The following is a 16718-nucleotide window of genomic DNA, read 5'->3' on the forward strand; positions in this document are numbered from 1 at the left end:
GTGGGAATTCTATCCAGACCCAGTGGAGGCCTGGGTGTCGACACCTGTGCGTGGCCCTTGGAAACAGCGGTGTTTCAGAGGCTGTGCAGAAAGCAGTCTCTCTGTTTTGCCCTCACCTCTGGAAGCCGCCCAGTCTGAACAGGTGAACTTCTTTATTCTAAAATGTCAATCTCCAAAGAGCGCCTCTCGAGACTGTTTGTTCATGGCTATCTAGTGTCTAGTATAAAATCTACTATTTCAGCTTGCTTTCTCGTTGTCTGCCTTCAAAAGTTTCCGCCAATCTGTGCATTTAGCCCAGGAGGGGCTGACAGAGCCCAGACCCTCTGAGGCTTCCCGGGGGTGGGGGACGCCCCTTCCCCCCAGGCCTTCTCTCTGCCTCCCAGCCACAGAAGCAGCCTGGAAAAATTCAGGGCAAAGTGCTCTACGAACTGAAGATGCTCTCAGCAAGCAGATTCCCTGAAAATCCCACCTTCTGGAAAAGCTGAGGGAAATTTCCTTTGAAAAATAAACACCACATACAAGGGTTTCTTTTCAAAAGCACTTTTATGCTCAACACACGAGTGTTGGAAAGACTGTGGCGTGGACTCACATGAAGCGCATTCTCCTCCCAGGGTGAGAGGGCGTCCTCACGGTGGGAGGGACGAGGGTTTGCTGACCACCAGCTACGTCCCTGGCAGGGGAGGCTACGGGGACAGACTTGACTTGCAAAGACAACGGCATTTCGGGTGTTTATTCACCTGGAGCATTTGACAAGGACTCATACTCCAACCCCGTTTCTTGAGCCCAGTGCCGCAGCCGTCGGGGACACCGCCTGCCCCCGAAGCGCACAGGACCCAGGGCACCCACCCCGGGCTCGGGGCACAGGGCCCGGGACGCAGGACGTCAGGCCTGCAACCCTGGAGTCCTGGAGACGCCCACTGGGCCCCATGGGCGACGCGCCAGAGTCACAGCCTAACCCAGGGGCGGCGCGCCAGAGACACCCTGGCAGCTCCTCTGAGGGGACCCCTGTCAAGGGGCGGCTTCTGGGTGGGACCAAGCAGAGGCGTCAGATGGCGGCCCAAACACCAAGCCCCGAGCGAGGCTGGGCTTGTCCTCGGCTGAGGCCCCTCTGCTGGCGGGCCCACCCCTCACACCATGGTCATGACCTTCAGGGCGGCCGGCTGGAACCTGCGGATCTTCCTCTTGAGGGCCTTGGAGGCCTTGACGCGGCACAGCCTGGGCACCGGGGGCAGGGCCAGCCTGGAGCTGGCGCGGGCCCGCTGGCCCAGCCGCCCGCCGCCCCCAGAGTCGCTGCCGCTGGACTCGGCGTCCCCGAAGCGGCTGGCGGTGTGGTCGCTGGCCTCGTCCCCGCTGCTTTCGGCCGCGGTGGAAAGGAGCAGCGAGGCGCACTCAGCTGAGCGTTCCGAGCCATCTGACGCGCTGCGGGCGCGGGCAACCTGCCGGGCCGGCGGGGGCCTGGGCCTGGCGAACACAGGCCGTGGGCCGCCCCCTCTCCGGCCTGCAGGTCTGTGGGGCCCCAGGCTGGGGTCCGGGCGTGCCCGGGCTGAGATCTCCACCGAGGACTGCCACCGGCGCTGCCTCTTCCGTGCTGCCCCCCCGGGCGCCCCTAGCGGCACGGCTTCCCAGGGGAACAAGGCCTGGGCTGATGCCCGGTGGCCCTCCCGCCGCGCCACCAGCAGGGGCACGAAGAAGGACACGGGGTACAGGCTGGACTCAGAGCACGACCGGCCGGGCGCCTCTGTGGCCAGCGTGGGCCTCTGGGGAGCGCCTCCCAACTCTGGGGGCGGCCGGGGGACCCCGAGGGCGCCCCACTGCAGCTGTGGCCTCTCAGGCCCCGGCGTCTTGTCACTGGGCCCCCTCCTGACCATCACAGGCTTGGTCTTGGGGGGCCCCGTGGGGTAAGCTCCACTGGGGACCAGGCGGGGGTGGGCACAGTGTCCGTCCACACGCCCGCTTGGCCACCTGCCTCCGCCCGGCCAGCCAGCGAGCACCGACGGCCGAGTGGGGCAGCGGGGAGCGGGGGCCCGGCCACAGGCCAACTGGGGGGCGTCTGGACGGGCCTCCCCATGTGTATGGCCGTGACATGGGCCACGTCCCCCCTCGGGATGGCTGCTGGGGCGTGGGGTGCCCACAGAGGGCGTGGGTGCTGGCTGGGCGAGGCCGACCCCGCTGGCGGCCCCGCTCACCACTGCCCTCCTGGGGGTGCAGGCCGGCTTCTCCAGGCCACCTTCACCGTCCACCTTCCGGGCACCGAGCTGTGGCGGGGCTGGGGACACCTCCCCTCTGGGGGCCCCCCGTGCACCCCCACGGGCCCGCAGCTGCAGCAGCCGCTCAATGTAGGCCGCGGGCGGGCCAGCCTCGAAGGCCAGGCCGGAACGCACGGGGCTGGGGCCTGCGGGGCTGGCGGGGGGCGGGTGGGGGGGTGCGCAGCCCTCGCTCTGCGGCGTCTCCCTGGCCAGAGCGAACAGCGGGCTCTGCAGGGCCACGGCGTGCAGCGGGCTGGGGTAGGGATACACCTCCCGGCCACCCCGGGACACCAGGTCGCACTGGTACTTGGGGTCCACCCCGTGGCAGAGGAAGGGAGCGGCCATGGGGTGTGCCCCGGCTTTCTGCGGCCCCACATCGGCCGGCAGGATCCTTTCAAGGTCACCTGGGAAGGAGAAAAAGAGGGAGGTGTCAACGAGGGGAGATGCAGGCGCCGCCCTGGGACAGGAAGCGTCCCCCGCCCAGCTGAGGCAGGACGACCCCAGCCCCGCACATGCGGCGTCTGGACACGTGGGCAGCCGCCATGCGTCCACCACCTGGGCCACTCCAGCCACAGCCGGGGCGGGGCGAGGCCGAGACCCTGATGCCCAGTTTCTGCCCTCATGCGGCAAAGGTGCCGAGGACACAGAGAGAAGGGGGGTCGGGGACAAGGTCACAGGGCAGACCGTCCCTGAGACGTCTGCAGACGCGCCCACCATCCGCTGGCTCAGGTCCAGCACCGGGAGTGAGGTGCTGCTCCTTTGGGACTGCCTGAGGGATGGGGAGTGTGGGGACCATCTGTGGGCCGGGGCGGGGGAGCCGCGCGGGAGCTGAGCTCTCTCCATGTCCGTCCGTGCCCAGCTCTGCTCCATCCTGGTCCCAGTGGGGGCCATGGAAGGCTATGGAAGGATGGTCATTTTAAATAAGACGTGCTTTTCATCACCACAGCCCTGCTACGATGAACAGAAGCGGGCCTTTGGGTCCTCTGTCCATCCAAAAGCCCATGGAAACCCTGGAGCAGCCCCTGTTGGGGCGGAACCCCCCCCCCCCCCCACCACCACAAGCACAGGGCTTCCTGTTCTGTGCTTGGCAGGTCGGGGCTGGGCCCACCGGGATGTGAGCTTGGGGCTGACCTCACCTCCTCGGGGGGCGGGGCTCGAGGGCCCGGCGGGTCCCCCACTGCCCGGCTCTCCTCACCTGTGGACACCGGCCGGGGCCGGGGTTCCTCCTGCAGGAGCTGGCCTGGCCCCTCCTCGCTGGCCAGGGGCCCCCACGCGGGCAGGGGGACCCCACACACGGCGGTCTCGTCGGCTGACCGGGGCCGGCAGTCCCCCGAGCCAGGCCTGGCCTTGGGGGCGGCGGGCAGCAAGGTGCCCAGGGAGCAGGACACGTGATCGCTGCACACAGACGTGCAGGAGGTGGACAGGGAGCAGGAGCCGCCGTCGCTCAGCTCGTAGAAGCCTGGCGGGGGGTACAGGTGCTCAGTGCGGCCCAGGGAGCCCCGTGCGAGGGGCCCGTGGGACTTGGCGGGGGGGGTGCCCGGGGCGAGGATGCCCAGGACCCCCGCTGCCTCCTCCCCCTCCCGGGGGGTCAGCGGGCCCTCCGCCCTCACCCACACCCCCGCTCACCACCTGCTCACCCCTCTCTGGGGCGACCGGCTCACTCCCCCACGTGACCACTGGCGTCTGGCCCCGGGAGTGGGACCCTCCTTTCCCCTCCCTCCTTGAGCCCCTCAAGCTCCATCTGAGGCATCAACCAGAAAAGGGGCCGCGTTCAGGGATGCCCCTGCCCGGCCCTGCTACAGGCGTGACAGGATCTTGCAAACAGAAAGACAGACGCGGCAGAGAGCACTGTCCTCGGGGAGACGCTAGTCTCCCGGGTTTGCTGTCTGAGCTGCTGCCTGAGCCTGGAACCGCGAGAGGAAGCCGGGTGCCCAGGACTGTGTCGGTCAGAACGATGCCAACCATCGCTGTGTGGCCCTGAACGAGCTCGACACAGGGCACACAGGCCGCGGGGAGGATGCAGTTCTGCCCTTAGGCTGCATAAACCCACGGCCTCAAAACTCGTCCTGATGTCACACCAAAGCCTCCACACCGGCTCCACCCAGACACAGCCCAGAACGTGCCTTGGCCCAGAGAGAGGAGAGAAACTCACGCGGCTTCTTCCCCCCAAAGCAGCATTTTCCCAACGAAACAGTGCACAGAGAACACTCTCTCTTTTTCCCTGTGAACGCTGAGTCACTCAGTCCTGCCCGACTCTGTGCGACCCCAGGGACTGTGGTGCACCAGGCTCCTCTGTCCATGGGATTCTCCAGGCAAGAATACTGGAGGGGGTTGCCGTGCCCTCCTCCAGGGGATCTTCCCGGCCCAGGGATCGAACCCGCCTCTCTTGTGTCTCCTGCATGGGCAGGCAGGTTCCTTACCACCAGCGCCCCTTGGGAAGCCCCCCTTTCTTCCCAATCGCACTTAAACACAAGCATTGAAAGTGATCGGATCCTTCCGTGACGCGCACTGTCGGGCAGCGGTGGCTGCTGACCCAGGGGCCCGAGCAGCGGTGGGCTCCCCGGCCGGCCGTACCCGAGCTGGGTCTGCTGTCGCTGTCCGCGGCTTCGCCAGGGCCCCTGCGCACGTCCAGCTGCAGCGCACTGATCTGACGGTCCAGCTGGTCCAGGTGCGTCTGCAGGCCGACGTCCTGGCGTCTCAAGCGGTCCTAGGAAGGGGCAGAGGGGGGCACAGGGCCGTTCTGAGTACAGACCAGGAGGCTGGGGCACTCCGTGCAGCCACCTCACATGCGGCAACCTCCCCAATCCCCCGGCAAACCCCAGCCTGCAGCCCCGAGCTCCACCCCACACATGGCCTCCTGGCCCTCCTGCCGGCTCCTCTTCCCAGGTACAGACGCTGGAATCAGCGATGGTCACTTAGACATCTTCCTTTATAAGGAGACAGGGTATGAGAGCGGGACTGGGATCCAAACCAGCCCGAGGTCCCCGCCTCCAGCAGGAGCCACTGAGGGTCTTCAAGGTCCTTCCATCTCTGCAAGAGCCCGCTGCCCCGGGCTCGCGCCCTGTGGACCCTGTGTCTGGCGCCTGTGCCACCACGTCCCTTCACGGCGGCCCGTCTGTGGCACCGGGGGGACTGGGCTTTCAGCTCTGCGGGGGGACAGGACCGTCCCCAGGAGAGAAAAAGGGCCCCACCTTCTGCAGAGCTTTAGCCTACAGGGCGCAGGTGTGTCTCCCAGGTGGCTCAGACGGTAAAAAATCGCCTGCAACGCAGGAGACCTGAGTTCAATCCCTGGGTCGGGAGGATCCCCTGGAGAAGGGAACGGCGACCACTCCAGTATTCTTGCCTGGAGAATCCCATGGACAGACAAGCCTGGCGGGCAACAGCCCCTGGGACCACAAAGAGCTGGACACGACTGAGCTGTGGTGTCCCAAGAGTCAAAGAGCAGAGTGAACAAGCAGGCTCTTGGAATGGAGGCGGAGAACAAACCAGGCCCTTATCGTCCTTCCCTCGCCCGTGCCGTGACCTGTAACAAACCTCAGGTCCTCCAGAGCAGCATGACCTGTCTCCCCTCCCACCCCACAGGGAGGCCTTTGCCTCCCCCCCCCCCACCCAGTGCACCTGCCTGATCCGATCAGCACACAACCTGCAAGGCCCCGTCCCACGCCTGGCCCCGTCCCGCGCCTGGCACCCTGGGCATAAAGATGCACCAGGGACCCTGTTCAGGGTCGGCCCTCCCTTGAGCCGCCCCGCTGTTCTAACAGCTTCTCCCACACTAATAAACTCCATTCTCCTCTCATTCTGCCTCACGTCTGGAAATTCTTTTCCAGCCCGCACGTGGACCATGACGTGAGTGACTCACACACACACACGGCTTGCACAGGAGACCCTGAGGATGGTCCTGCAGGGCTCTGGGGAGCAGGACAGGCCTGCAGGAGGGGATGTCTGGCACCGGGGCGGGCGCAGCCTGCACTGCCCAGCCTCCTCTGGTCTCAGGGCCCACCTCCCGGCTCTGCCCCGCTCCAGGCCTCGGCTGCCCCGGCTGTAACACGCGTGACTGTGTTAACTACACGCGTGTGCGTATCATGTAACACACATGCATGCGGTTAATGCTCACCATGCACACCCACACACGTGCACACGCGTGAGTCGCATGCGTGTGAAACAGCACCCGTGCTTCACAGACGCTGACGCCCCTCCTTTAGTGATAAGACTTCGCCCTGCTGCCGAGGCTCACTGCCTGAATCTCTTGTTTAGATTAGCAATGAAGTTCAAGGCCAATAATTAGTGACTGTAATTATATGGGTCTTCCTGTTTAAGAAGGTGATTAATTGTATTTCTGTTTATTATATAGGAAATGAGTAATTACTTCAGCAATTTCAATAATACAAGAAGCCAGTCCCAGAGGGGGCAGGTGGCAGCAGCTTCTGATCCTCACGGGACAACGCCGTCGGCACACTGCTCTGGGTTAGGGGCTGAGAGCCCGGCGCCCGGTGGGTGGACCCACCCGGTCCAAATCCACTTTCCTCAGGACCCGATGCAGGGGTCTCAGAACAACCCCCACGTTTCACAGCACGACAGTCTCCAGCCTCGTGGAACAGTGTCTGTAAATGTAACGCCGTGAAAGGCAGTCCCGAGTTTATTCACGTCTTACACACCCACAACCACCGAGACTGCCTGGCCACCTTCGTCCCTGAACGTTCTCACAGAGGGAAACCCTCCCCAGGTGGACGCCTGACCCGAGAGCTGGGGGCGGGCTCTAGGACAGGCTCCAGCCAAGGAGAATCACTTAGATTCAAACAAAGGGAGTTTCTACTGCAGGAGTTTAAACGCATCGATGAGATCGCCTCCCTCCCCAGCCACGAGCCCCCTCCTTCTGAAAGAGGCCCCCTCTGGCTATTTCCTCCCTGTCCAGCCCCATCCCCCTACCAAAACTGACCCTGGCCTGTCTGTGCCGGAATAAATGCTCTGCGATTCCCATGTGCCTGGCCTGGCCCGTGGCTGGCGGTTCCTGTTTAATGTCGAAAGGCCCTAGTACCTTCCAGGGAATGACCGTGTCCCCAGGACCCCGCTGCAGGGCGATAGGGCGTGTCTCACCCCGACGCACACCGTCCTCCATGGGGAGCTGTGTCTCTGCTTTTCGTCAGCCCCTCCGTGGGCTCTAAGGCTGTGCTAAGTCAGAGGTTCCTGGGGGAGCCGCATAGAGCATGGTCTGCTGCGGAGCCGGGCGCCCAGCATTCCTGCGCTCGCCTGCATTTCTGCAGAGGCAGGCCCGTGGCAGAAATGTCACCATGGAGTAAACGCGACGGCCATGCCGCACGGGCTCCCTCCAGAGCAACGAGCCGCGCTGTCCCTGCGCCTCCGACGCACCGCAGGCCTTCTGGCTCACAGTCGGGAAGCACGTCCTGTCTGAGTCCCCTAAACCTCGTGAGGGGCTAGGGTCTGCTGTGAAGGAGAGACAGCAGGGTTCCCAGGGGCGGGAGCCCCCAGGGGCCTCTGTTTAGACCCCCAAGCTCCCTGCCACACCAATTAACTGAGACTAGGGCGCACCTGGGAGCCTGCACTTTGACAAGCTCCCCAGGGACCAACTTTCTGTGACCACGAACGCTTGAGAACTTCTCCCCAGGGCATGCTGTTACAACCAGACGTCGGGCTTAGCCCCCTCTTCGAACTGTTGACTTCACAGGCTGCAGAGGTGGATCCCATTTCCTCTAGTTTGGCCCGTCTGCTCCCATCTGCAACCCGGCTTTCTGGACCTCTCATAGCTCTGCGGCAGATTCGGAGGGCGAACGTCCCCACATTCGGGGTACAGAGACGGCATCTAGAACACTGCCACCCTCTCCCCGAAACCCAGACATACGCACAGGAAGCAGCTCGGGCATCAGTCCCGCGGCACCGCGAGAGCCCCATCCGGCTGGGGGAGAGGCCCTCGGGAGGCCAGGGTCCCAGGTGAGCCTCGGGGACCACGGGCACCGGCGCTGCGCAAGGGAGCCCTGCCTGGCCTGTGGATGCCCCTGTGCCTTCCCGTGACCTTGAGCCAGTCCATATCCCCTGAGAGGTCAGGGGGCAAGCGCTAGCGGCCCAAGGACAGCACCAGACGCTGCGGCTCCAACGGCAGTCAGGCCTCTAGCCCCTGCTAAAGGCCAGCGCCTGCCAGAGAGGAGGAGCCGCTGCTGCTCGGGCCGGGCAGCGTGACCAGCGGGAAACTCCCCACGGGGTCCCGGCAGGTGCCCAGGGCCTGCCTTCTCGTGCCCCTGGGCCCCTCTCGTGCTGGCGGCTCCTGGCGGGACGTGGAGCTTGCAGGCTCTCTGGGGCATCCAAGGCTTCTCATCAGGGCCTCTGGGAACCTGACCCTGACAGAGATGGGAAAGGCAGCCTCGTCTCGGGGAAGGACAACCCCGGAAGACGGACAGCTGACCACAGTGCCGGCCACAGAGGCAGGGTCGGAGGTCACGGGGCTTTCAAGAGCTCGGAAGTCTAGGACGCAGAGACTGAACCCTTCTTCCCCTTTGCTATCAGCAGTAATGGTAGCTCAGCTTGTCTATTTATCCAACAAAGACTCACTAAGCACCTACTTCGCGCCTCCTGCTGTGACTTCAGCTGTAGCAATTAACAGGGCACAGCTCCCTGTGGTAAGTGTTGGCGTGGGGACTGTTCCTAAAGGCAGCGTAAATCCCCCAGGTGCTCGAGCTCATTTGCACTTGGGACATCTGCGGACACAGCTGCTGCGGGCCCCATGAAAGTTCTTCCTGTCCTCACACCTGACTGGCGGCCCTGCCCAGGCCAACCCCGCGTGGGTGGCAGGGGCCCTGCCTGAGCCGCGAGCTACCCAAGTGTGAGACAGAGATGGGTGCGAAGGCCCTGCGATCGCCCCTTCACTGCAGAACGGGGATCACTCCCGACGCTTTCCCTGTAGGAGAGACGTGAGCCTGCTAATCGCTGGGCTGATGTCACACAAACTCAACTCTTCTCCTCTCCTGAGCACACAGTCTGTGCCAAGAACAAAGTTTCAAGACAAAGCGTGCGTGTTCCTTCTGGTCCCCACATTAAAAAAACAACAAAAAAACCGGTTTGATCTTCTCTCCCAAAAGGCTACTTGTAATTAGAGGCTGAGAACCCACAAGTCTGATCTGTATGTGACTTAAGCTCAGTTAATCATCAACTGTGCTCCTGCTCCCCCACAGAGCAATGCACAGCAGCACCCCGGAGCTCCTTCCCGTCACACGCGTGTCAGGCACCTCTGCAGGCTTTTGTGTGCCTCCTCCAGGGAGGCTGTGTCTGGGCGCGCACACACACACACAGAACCTACACCTGCTGCTCTGACTGGATTGGATATGGGGGGGGGGCGGTGAAAAGCCTATAAAGTCCCACTTGGGAACTGGCTCCTTCCTTCCATGGAGGAGCCGGGGAATCCCAGGAGGAGAGGCTGCACCAGCAGGAGTCCTGGGAAGCATCGCAAGACCCTGGGCTTCCGGATGCTCTAACCCAGAAGCAGCTCACAAATCACTGGCACGACACGACTGCGCTAAGCTGACAGCAACGTGGCAGCTTCATCCAGCCTGCTTTGTACAGACGGCAACTTTAAACAGGGCTGATTTAACTTCTCAGTCAAAAGACTTTCCACTTGGTGTAATAGAGTCAGTTCTCAAATAGGCGTCTTTCTGTGGACTGTAGCCCATTCAGTCATGTCTGACTACTCCTGACCCCATGGACTGTAGCCCGCCAGGCTCCTCTGTCCATGGAATTCTCCAGGCAAGATTACTGGAGTGGGTAGCCATTCCCTTCTCCAGGGGACCTTTCTGAACCAGGGATCGATCCTGTCTCCTGCCTTGCAGGCAGATTCTTTACCGCCTGAGCCACCAGGGAAGCCTTCTAATTTTTCATTAAAAAAGTACTGCAACCCTGCAAAAACTCTCTTCAGCTGACGCCAGTACATGAAGTGAAATCACACAGATCAATAACGGGGCAGTGAGCTGAGTGTCCTCAGTGGCCCAAAAGGAACCCGCGTGTGGAGGAGTCCGCTGCTGGCCCAGGAGGCTTGGTCCCACCGCCTCTCCGTCCAGAGGACACACCTCTTTTCGCAGGTCAGGTTACATTTTAAAGTTGGAGAGGCCTCATCAGACCCCCACTTCCCCCAACAATGACAGCACCCCAGAGCTCAGCCTGGGCGCAGGCCAGCTGAGGGGCGCACGGCACTCTGTCCCCCGACCCACTCCGCAGGGAGACACTGGCGCCCGGAATGGGCATTCCAAGGAGCACCCCCGCAGGGCAAACCGATTTGATGCGTTCTTGTCAGCGCAAGAGGGAAACTCCACACAGGAATTCATCCTCAAAGTCTGTATGCGCCGGGCGACACGCAGAGCCCGGCGCAGCCCCAGGGCGCAGGCGGGCTGGGCAGCTCTCAGCACCCGCATCTGCGGAGCCTCTGCGTCCGTCTGCGTTGGGACCGAGCTGCGTCCTCCAAGGCCGCCGAGGGTGCCCTTCGCTCGGCCGCCTCCCGCCCCCCGCGCCCCCGCGCCCCCGCGCGCTCCTTACCAGCTGCTCCTGCAGCGCCGCCAGCGCCGCCTCCAGCCGCAGCTCGTGGGCGCGGGGGCCGCGCGGGGCGGCGGGCCCGGGCGGGGGCGGCCCGGCCAGCGCGCCCCACACGCGCGCCTGCTGCCTGGCGCGCAGCCCCCGCAGCTCGTGCAGCCCCGCGAGCGCCGCGCGCAGCCTGGCGCCCACCCGGCGGCGGTCCCAGCCCGCGGGCCCCGGCGGCCCGCCCGGCGCCCACATCCCGCGCTCGGCCCCGCGAGCCGCCCCGGCCTCGCTCCCGGGCTCCGGAGCGCCCGGCCGTGCGCGCCGCCTCCGCGCCGCCGCCGCTCCCCGCCCCCGGCCCGCGGGCCGCCGAGGCGGGCTGGGACCTATCGGCGGCCGCGGAGGCGGCGTCTGCACCCGCCCCGGGGTCACGGCGGCCGCCCCCGGGCCCGCCCCGTCGGCGGGGGCCCGCGCCCTGGGCGCCGGGGCCGCGCGCTCCCGGGCGCTCCGGAGGACGCGCGGGGCCCCCGGAGGGAGTCTGGGGGAAGAGCCGCCGCGCGGGCGGTGGGCAAGTGTGAAAATAGACTGAAGGCGGTGGGACGTTTTGTTCAGATTAAAAGCAAGTTTCTATAAAACAAATTGCTGTATAGTTTCGCATTGTAGGATTGTTACCATTATAAATTTATTAGAGCTTTGGAAAAAACTCCCCTTTTCCTAGAAGCCTCAGCTTGTCTTTTTTTTAAACTTTATAATGAAAGCTTTATTGAGATATAATTCCCTTTGTTAGAATGTTCAGTTCAATGGCCCCTTAGTATGCTCACCAAGAACTATTACCCCAATCACCTTCAGGTAACGTTTTTACGTTCCTTCCCCAAAGAAGCCCTGCCTAGCTAGCAGTCCAGTCCTCCCGAGGCACCCCCAACTTGAAGCTGCCTGTTTGGGACATTTTATAGAAATAGAATCAAACAAGAGATGGTCTTTTAGGACTGACTTCTGTTACTGATCATGCTTTCAGGGTTCATCCACATTGTGGCAAGTATTACTTCATTCCTTTTCATTGGTAAATAATGTTCCACCGTATGGCAGGACCCACTTTTATTTATCTGTTTAGTCCTTAACAGGCTGTTTTCCACTTTGTGGTAACTATTATGATTAGTGCTGCTATGGAATTCATGTACAAGGTTTTCTTTTGTGTGTGTGTGTGTGTGTGTGTGTGTGTGTGTGTGTGTGTGTAGATATGTTTTCATTTCTCTTTGAGTGTTTGTCTAAGAGTGGAGTTCCTGGGTCCTTGGTAACTTCTGTGTCCAGTCTTCTGAGGAACTGCACCCGCCCCATGTCCCGTCAGCACTGTCTGAGGGTTCCAAGTGCTCCACACCCTCACCAACATTAATTTTCTCAGAGTCAGCTGTTCCAGGATGAATGAAGTGGTCTCTCTTTGTGACTTTGATTTCCATTTTCCTCAAGGCGAGTGATGCTGGTATCTTTTCACGTGCTTATTGGCTGTTTGTTTGTCTTTAGCAAAATGTCTGTTCAGATCCTTTGCCAATTTTTTAAAACCTGGGTTGTCTTCTGTTTGAAATGTAAATATTCTTTGTGTGTTCTAGAAACACTTCCGCTTGAAATGATTTGCAGGCATTTCATTCACTCTGTGGGGTGACCTCTCACTCCCTTGACAGTGTACTTTGCAGCAAAAAGTTTTAAATTCTGACCAAGACCAAATTACCTCTTTGTTGTTGCCTGTTCTTTCAGCGTCCTGTCTAAGAAACCACTGTTTAATCCAAGGTCAAAGATTGTATCTGTGCTTTTCCCCTAAGATTTAAAAATAGCTTTGGTGCTTATGTTGAAGTCTTTGGTCCGGTTTTAGTTAATTTTTGTGCATGTAATGAGGCAGGAGTCCAGCTTCATTTTTAAACATGTGAATATTCAGTGTTCCCAGCACCATTTGTTAGAAAGACCTTTTTTTCCCCCATTAAATTGCCCTGGGACATTTGTTGACAATCAGTTGATTCGGAAAAATCAGTTCCTGGATTCTCAATTCTATCTCACTAGAGTGTCTGTCTATCCTTAAGCCAGTTCTGCATGGTTTGATTACTATTGCTTTGTAGAAAGTTTTCCAGTTAGGAAGTGTGAGTCATCCACTTCTGTTCTTTTTCAAGACTGTTTCGGCTATTCAGGGTTTGTTGCACTTCCACCTGAGTTTTAAGCATAGCTTGTCAATTTCTGCAAAGCAGGCAGCTGGGATTTTGAGGGCGACTGCTTGGAATCTGTCGATTGATTGAAGAAGCATTGCTGCCTTAAGGGTGAGTCTTGTGAACCATAAACGTGGTGGTTTTCCCTGATTTAGGCTTTTAATGAACAGTGTTCTGTAGTTTTCAGTGTTCAAATCTTGCACTTCTTTTGTTAAATTTATTTCTACAAATTTTATTCCTTTTTAAATTATTATAAATGGAAACGTCTTCTAACTTCATTTTCAGAATGTTCATTGCTAGTGTATAGAAATAAGCAATTAATTTTTGTATACTGATCCAAGCAAGATTTCTGAAATTTTTTAATTAGTTTAATGAATTTTTAGTGGATTTCTTTGCATTTTTAAAAATTTACAAAATTGTGTCATCTGGACACATTTCTTGCTTTCTTAGTTAGTTGGTTTTAATTTGCTTTTCTTGCCTTATCACTCTGCCTGGAACTTCTTGCGCAGGTTGAATGGAGGTGGTGAGAACAGGCGTCCTTGTCTTGATCCTGCTCTTGGAGGGGGGGGGACATTCAGTCTTGAACTCTTGAGTAAAATGTTAGCTGTAGGTTTTCCTTAGGTGCCTGTTATCTGAGTGAAGAAGTTCTCATGGACTCCACGTTTCTTGAGTGTTTGTATCGTTGAGTTTTTCGGGTTAGGCTTCTTTTGTTTTTTCCCTTGGTTATCTATATTTATCTAATATTGAGAAAAAACGTTAGGCTGGGACTAAAGAGACCTCAACTCCAAGCTCTTTTGCCTTCGGTTTTCTAAACTATAAAATGAGTTTATTAACGATTCCTAATGCTGCTTTCTTTGTAATCAACAACAACAAAAAAAAGTATGATTCCTCTTTACATTTTATTCCAAGGGAGATTTAGAGAGGAAGACTGGCCAGGAGCCTTTTTGGTTATCTGTTGACGCCCCATCTGTGACTCACTCAATGGTGTCTTTTGAGGAACAGAAGTTCTTAATTTTTATGTAGTCTTACTTATCATTGATCCTGTTTGGGTCATTTTAAAGAAATTTTTGCTTGAAGAAAGTCAAAGACGTTATTTAGAGCTTGAAGATATTATGTAAAGCCGCTTCTAGAAACGTCATTATTGTACCTTTTTTATTTAAATCTACAATGCACCTAAAATGGCCTTTTGTTTATTGTACGAGACGGGGAGGCCACAACTGGCTTTTCCTCACAGGCGCGTCTCAGTGCAATACTTACTGCCCCAGATGTCTTAGTGTCTGCTTCCTGCACAGACTTGTTATCTTAAATAACCAAATTCAGTCCTTAAAATCAGGAAATTGTCATTGGTTCGTAATCATCATCTAATTTTCAGACCCAGTGCGGGTTTTATCCTACTTAATGTCCTTTGACTCAGAGCAGCCCCCTCCAGAGCAGCGCGCTTACCTGGCCTTCCGTGCTGGAGGCCTCTCAGCCTGGAGTAGAGCCTGCTTTGTCCTTGGCCGTGACTCAGCACTTTCCTTGGCCCGTGACTCAGTACTTTGGAGATGCTGTGCTTCCAGAACCAGCCGTTTTGTAGGCTGCTCCTGGGGTTCGTCTCGCTGAGGCTGCTCCTGGGGTTCGTCTTGCTGAGGTGCCTCCTGGGTTGGGCTGTCTTTCTGAGTGGGGAGCATCCTTGCGTCTTACCGACGGGGACGCTCCGCCCGCGCACAACCACCTCATCTGTAGCTCTGGGTGTCGTCTGTCTGTCCGTCCCTTCACCTGTCTACCATCGAGCCGTCATCCGTTTTTGTGAATGTTGATTTGTCCGCTTTGGGCTGTGTTGGGGTTTCGTGGCCGCTCAGGCTTTCTCTGGTTGCAGTGAGTGGGAGCTGCCCCAGCTGCTGAGCGCGGTGGGTTTCTTGCCACAGCGGCCTCTCTGCTGGTGCAGAGCGCAGGCCCTAGGGCACGCGGGCCTCAGCAGTGCTGACGCATGACTCGGTGGTTGAGGCGCACGGGCTTAGCTGCTTTGGGGCATGTGGGGTCTTCCCGATCAGGGATTAAACCCAAGTCTCCTGCCTCAGCAGGTGGATTCTCCACCACTGAGCCCATGGAAGCTCCTGTTAATCTGTTTACCGATCCATCGACCCATCGACCCATCTTTCTATCTGTAGCCCATCAACTGTCCAGAATGGAGAAGGAGGGCAAGTGGGGGAAGAAGGAATCGAGAGCCCCGAAGAGCTGCGGGTTTTGTCCTCCATGTGGGGCAGGCAGAAAAGGGCTCTAAAGTCCCAGTGCTGGCCTGGGGCTGCAGCGGTCAGAGAGGCTCGGCGGTCCTCCCTGAGCTTTGGGCCTCAGTGCTTCTCCCCTGGAGGTGGGCCTGCCTGGGGTGGCGTGAGGCAGTTGGAGTGCCCAGTTACCCCAGCCAGCCTCCGCTGTTCTGGGACTTAGGGATGCGATGAGAGGACCCGAGGGCTCCTCACGCTCTGACTGTCCTGGGAGCCCTGGGGAGGCGCTCGCGTCCTTAGTGCTCTTGGGAGTGTCTCCCGCTTTCCTGGCCTGGGAAGGACGTGGGGCCCGAGGCCGCAGACTCTGGACTCCACCTCCCGCCCTGAGTTTCCTGGGGCTCAGGTGCCAGCCGTCACCTCCTCCCTTACCCCCTGCCTTCCCCTGGGGTGACAGTGAGCGCAGAGGGCGGGCCACTCCTTTGTGAGTGTTGGAGGGTCTGAAAGTATGTGTCGTATTCAGTGATCATACGTTTATGTAGCTCTTAAAGATTACCATGTAACTGAAACGAAACAGGGGTGAAGGAAATGTGTGTAAGATGCCAAGAAAAAACAAACTGAACTAAAACTTGTGTCTAAAAAGTGCAGCTGCAGCCCAGCAGGCTCGCTGTGGAGCAGAAGGAAGTTAGGAGCCGTCAGTTTGCTGTGGTTCTGAGAGCCTCTCTCCCCTGGGTAATGTGTTCTCTTGTTTGTTAAATTTGTTCTCTTGTGCTGCTGCCGCTGCTGCTGAGTCGCTTCAGTCGTGTCCCACTCTGCGACCCCAGAGACGGCAGCCCACCAGGCTCCCCCGTCCCTGGGATTCTCCAGGCAAGGACACTGGAGTGGGTTGCCATTTCCTTCTCCAGTGCATGGAAGTGAAAAGTGAAAGTGAAGTCGCTCGGTCGTGTCTGACCCTTAGTGACCCCATGGACTGCAGCCCACCAGGCTCCTCCGTCCATGGGAGTTTCCAGGCCACAGTGCTGGAGTGTGTGCTGTCGCCTTCTCCGTGCAATAAGCCAGTGCTCACATGCACACGCCCGGCCCTACATGCTGTGCGAGACTGAAGGGAGCAGGGGGCTGCGGGAAGGCCCTCCCCCGAAGGCCCGCCCCCACACACCCTCCTCCTTCTGACCCCTCCTGGCCCCCGCCTTCCTCACCGGCGCCCCAGCCCCTCCAGCTGGGCCTCCTATGGCCCCTCGGCTCCCCAGGGCCTTTGCACGCGCCATGCCCTCCCCTGAAGTCTCGGCCTCCAGGTCCGCGTGGCCTCCTCTGCCCTCCTCGCGCCTTTTCCCCGTCAGGCTCCCGTCAGGCCGGCCTGGGCCTGGCCCCAGGGCTCACCGCCCGCTTTGCCTTTCCGCAGCACGCCGTCCGCTCCCGTTCTTGAGTTTGCTTGTCTGCTCTGATCCTTCCTCCTTGTTTGTTTCCCCCACTAGACTATAAGCCGGGTGAGAACAGAGACCTTCGTTTAAAAACGGAAGTATTTTAGGTGATAGCCTGGCTCCAAGTAGCTGCCTAGTAAAAGCTGCTGAATA

General features: G+C 59.2%; 1 protein-coding gene across 1 annotated transcript; it reads right to left on the bottom strand.

The window, feature by feature from the left end:
* Window positions 1-524: 524 nt before the first annotated feature.
* Window positions 525-11015, bottom strand: DACT2 (dishevelled binding antagonist of beta catenin 2). Its single transcript, XM_027972680.1, has 4 exons — window positions 10779-11015; window positions 4821-4953; window positions 3442-3705; window positions 525-2650 (listed from the first exon to the last, which is right to left on the bottom strand). The coding sequence occupies exons 1-4, from the start codon at window positions 11013-11015 to the stop codon at window positions 1128-1130; spliced, it is 2157 nt and encodes a 718-aa protein (XP_027828481.1). The 3' UTR covers window positions 525-1127.
* Between the last annotated feature and the right edge of the window lie 5703 nt (window positions 11016-16718).

This window comes from Ovis aries, chromosome 8 (genome assembly GCF_016772045.2).
Source record: "Ovis aries strain OAR_USU_Benz2616 breed Rambouillet chromosome 8, ARS-UI_Ramb_v3.0, whole genome shotgun sequence".
NCBI lineage: Eukaryota > Metazoa > Chordata > Mammalia > Artiodactyla > Bovidae > Ovis > Ovis aries.

Excerpts from the sequence above, each read along its gene's own strand:
- DACT2 (XM_027972680.1), bottom strand. The coding sequence starts at position 11,015 with ATGTGGGCGCCGGGCGGGCCGCCGGGGCCCGCGGGCTGGGACCGCCGC. Across the intron at positions 3,706-4,820 it reads CGACAGCAGACCCAGCTCGG|GCTTCTACGAGCTGAGCGAC; the intron begins GTACGGCCGGCC and ends ACCCCCCGCCAG. Across the intron at positions 2,651-3,441 it reads GCCCCGGCCGGTGTCCACAG|GTGACCTTGAAAGGATCCTG; the intron begins GTGAGGAGAGCC and ends TCTCCTTCCCAG.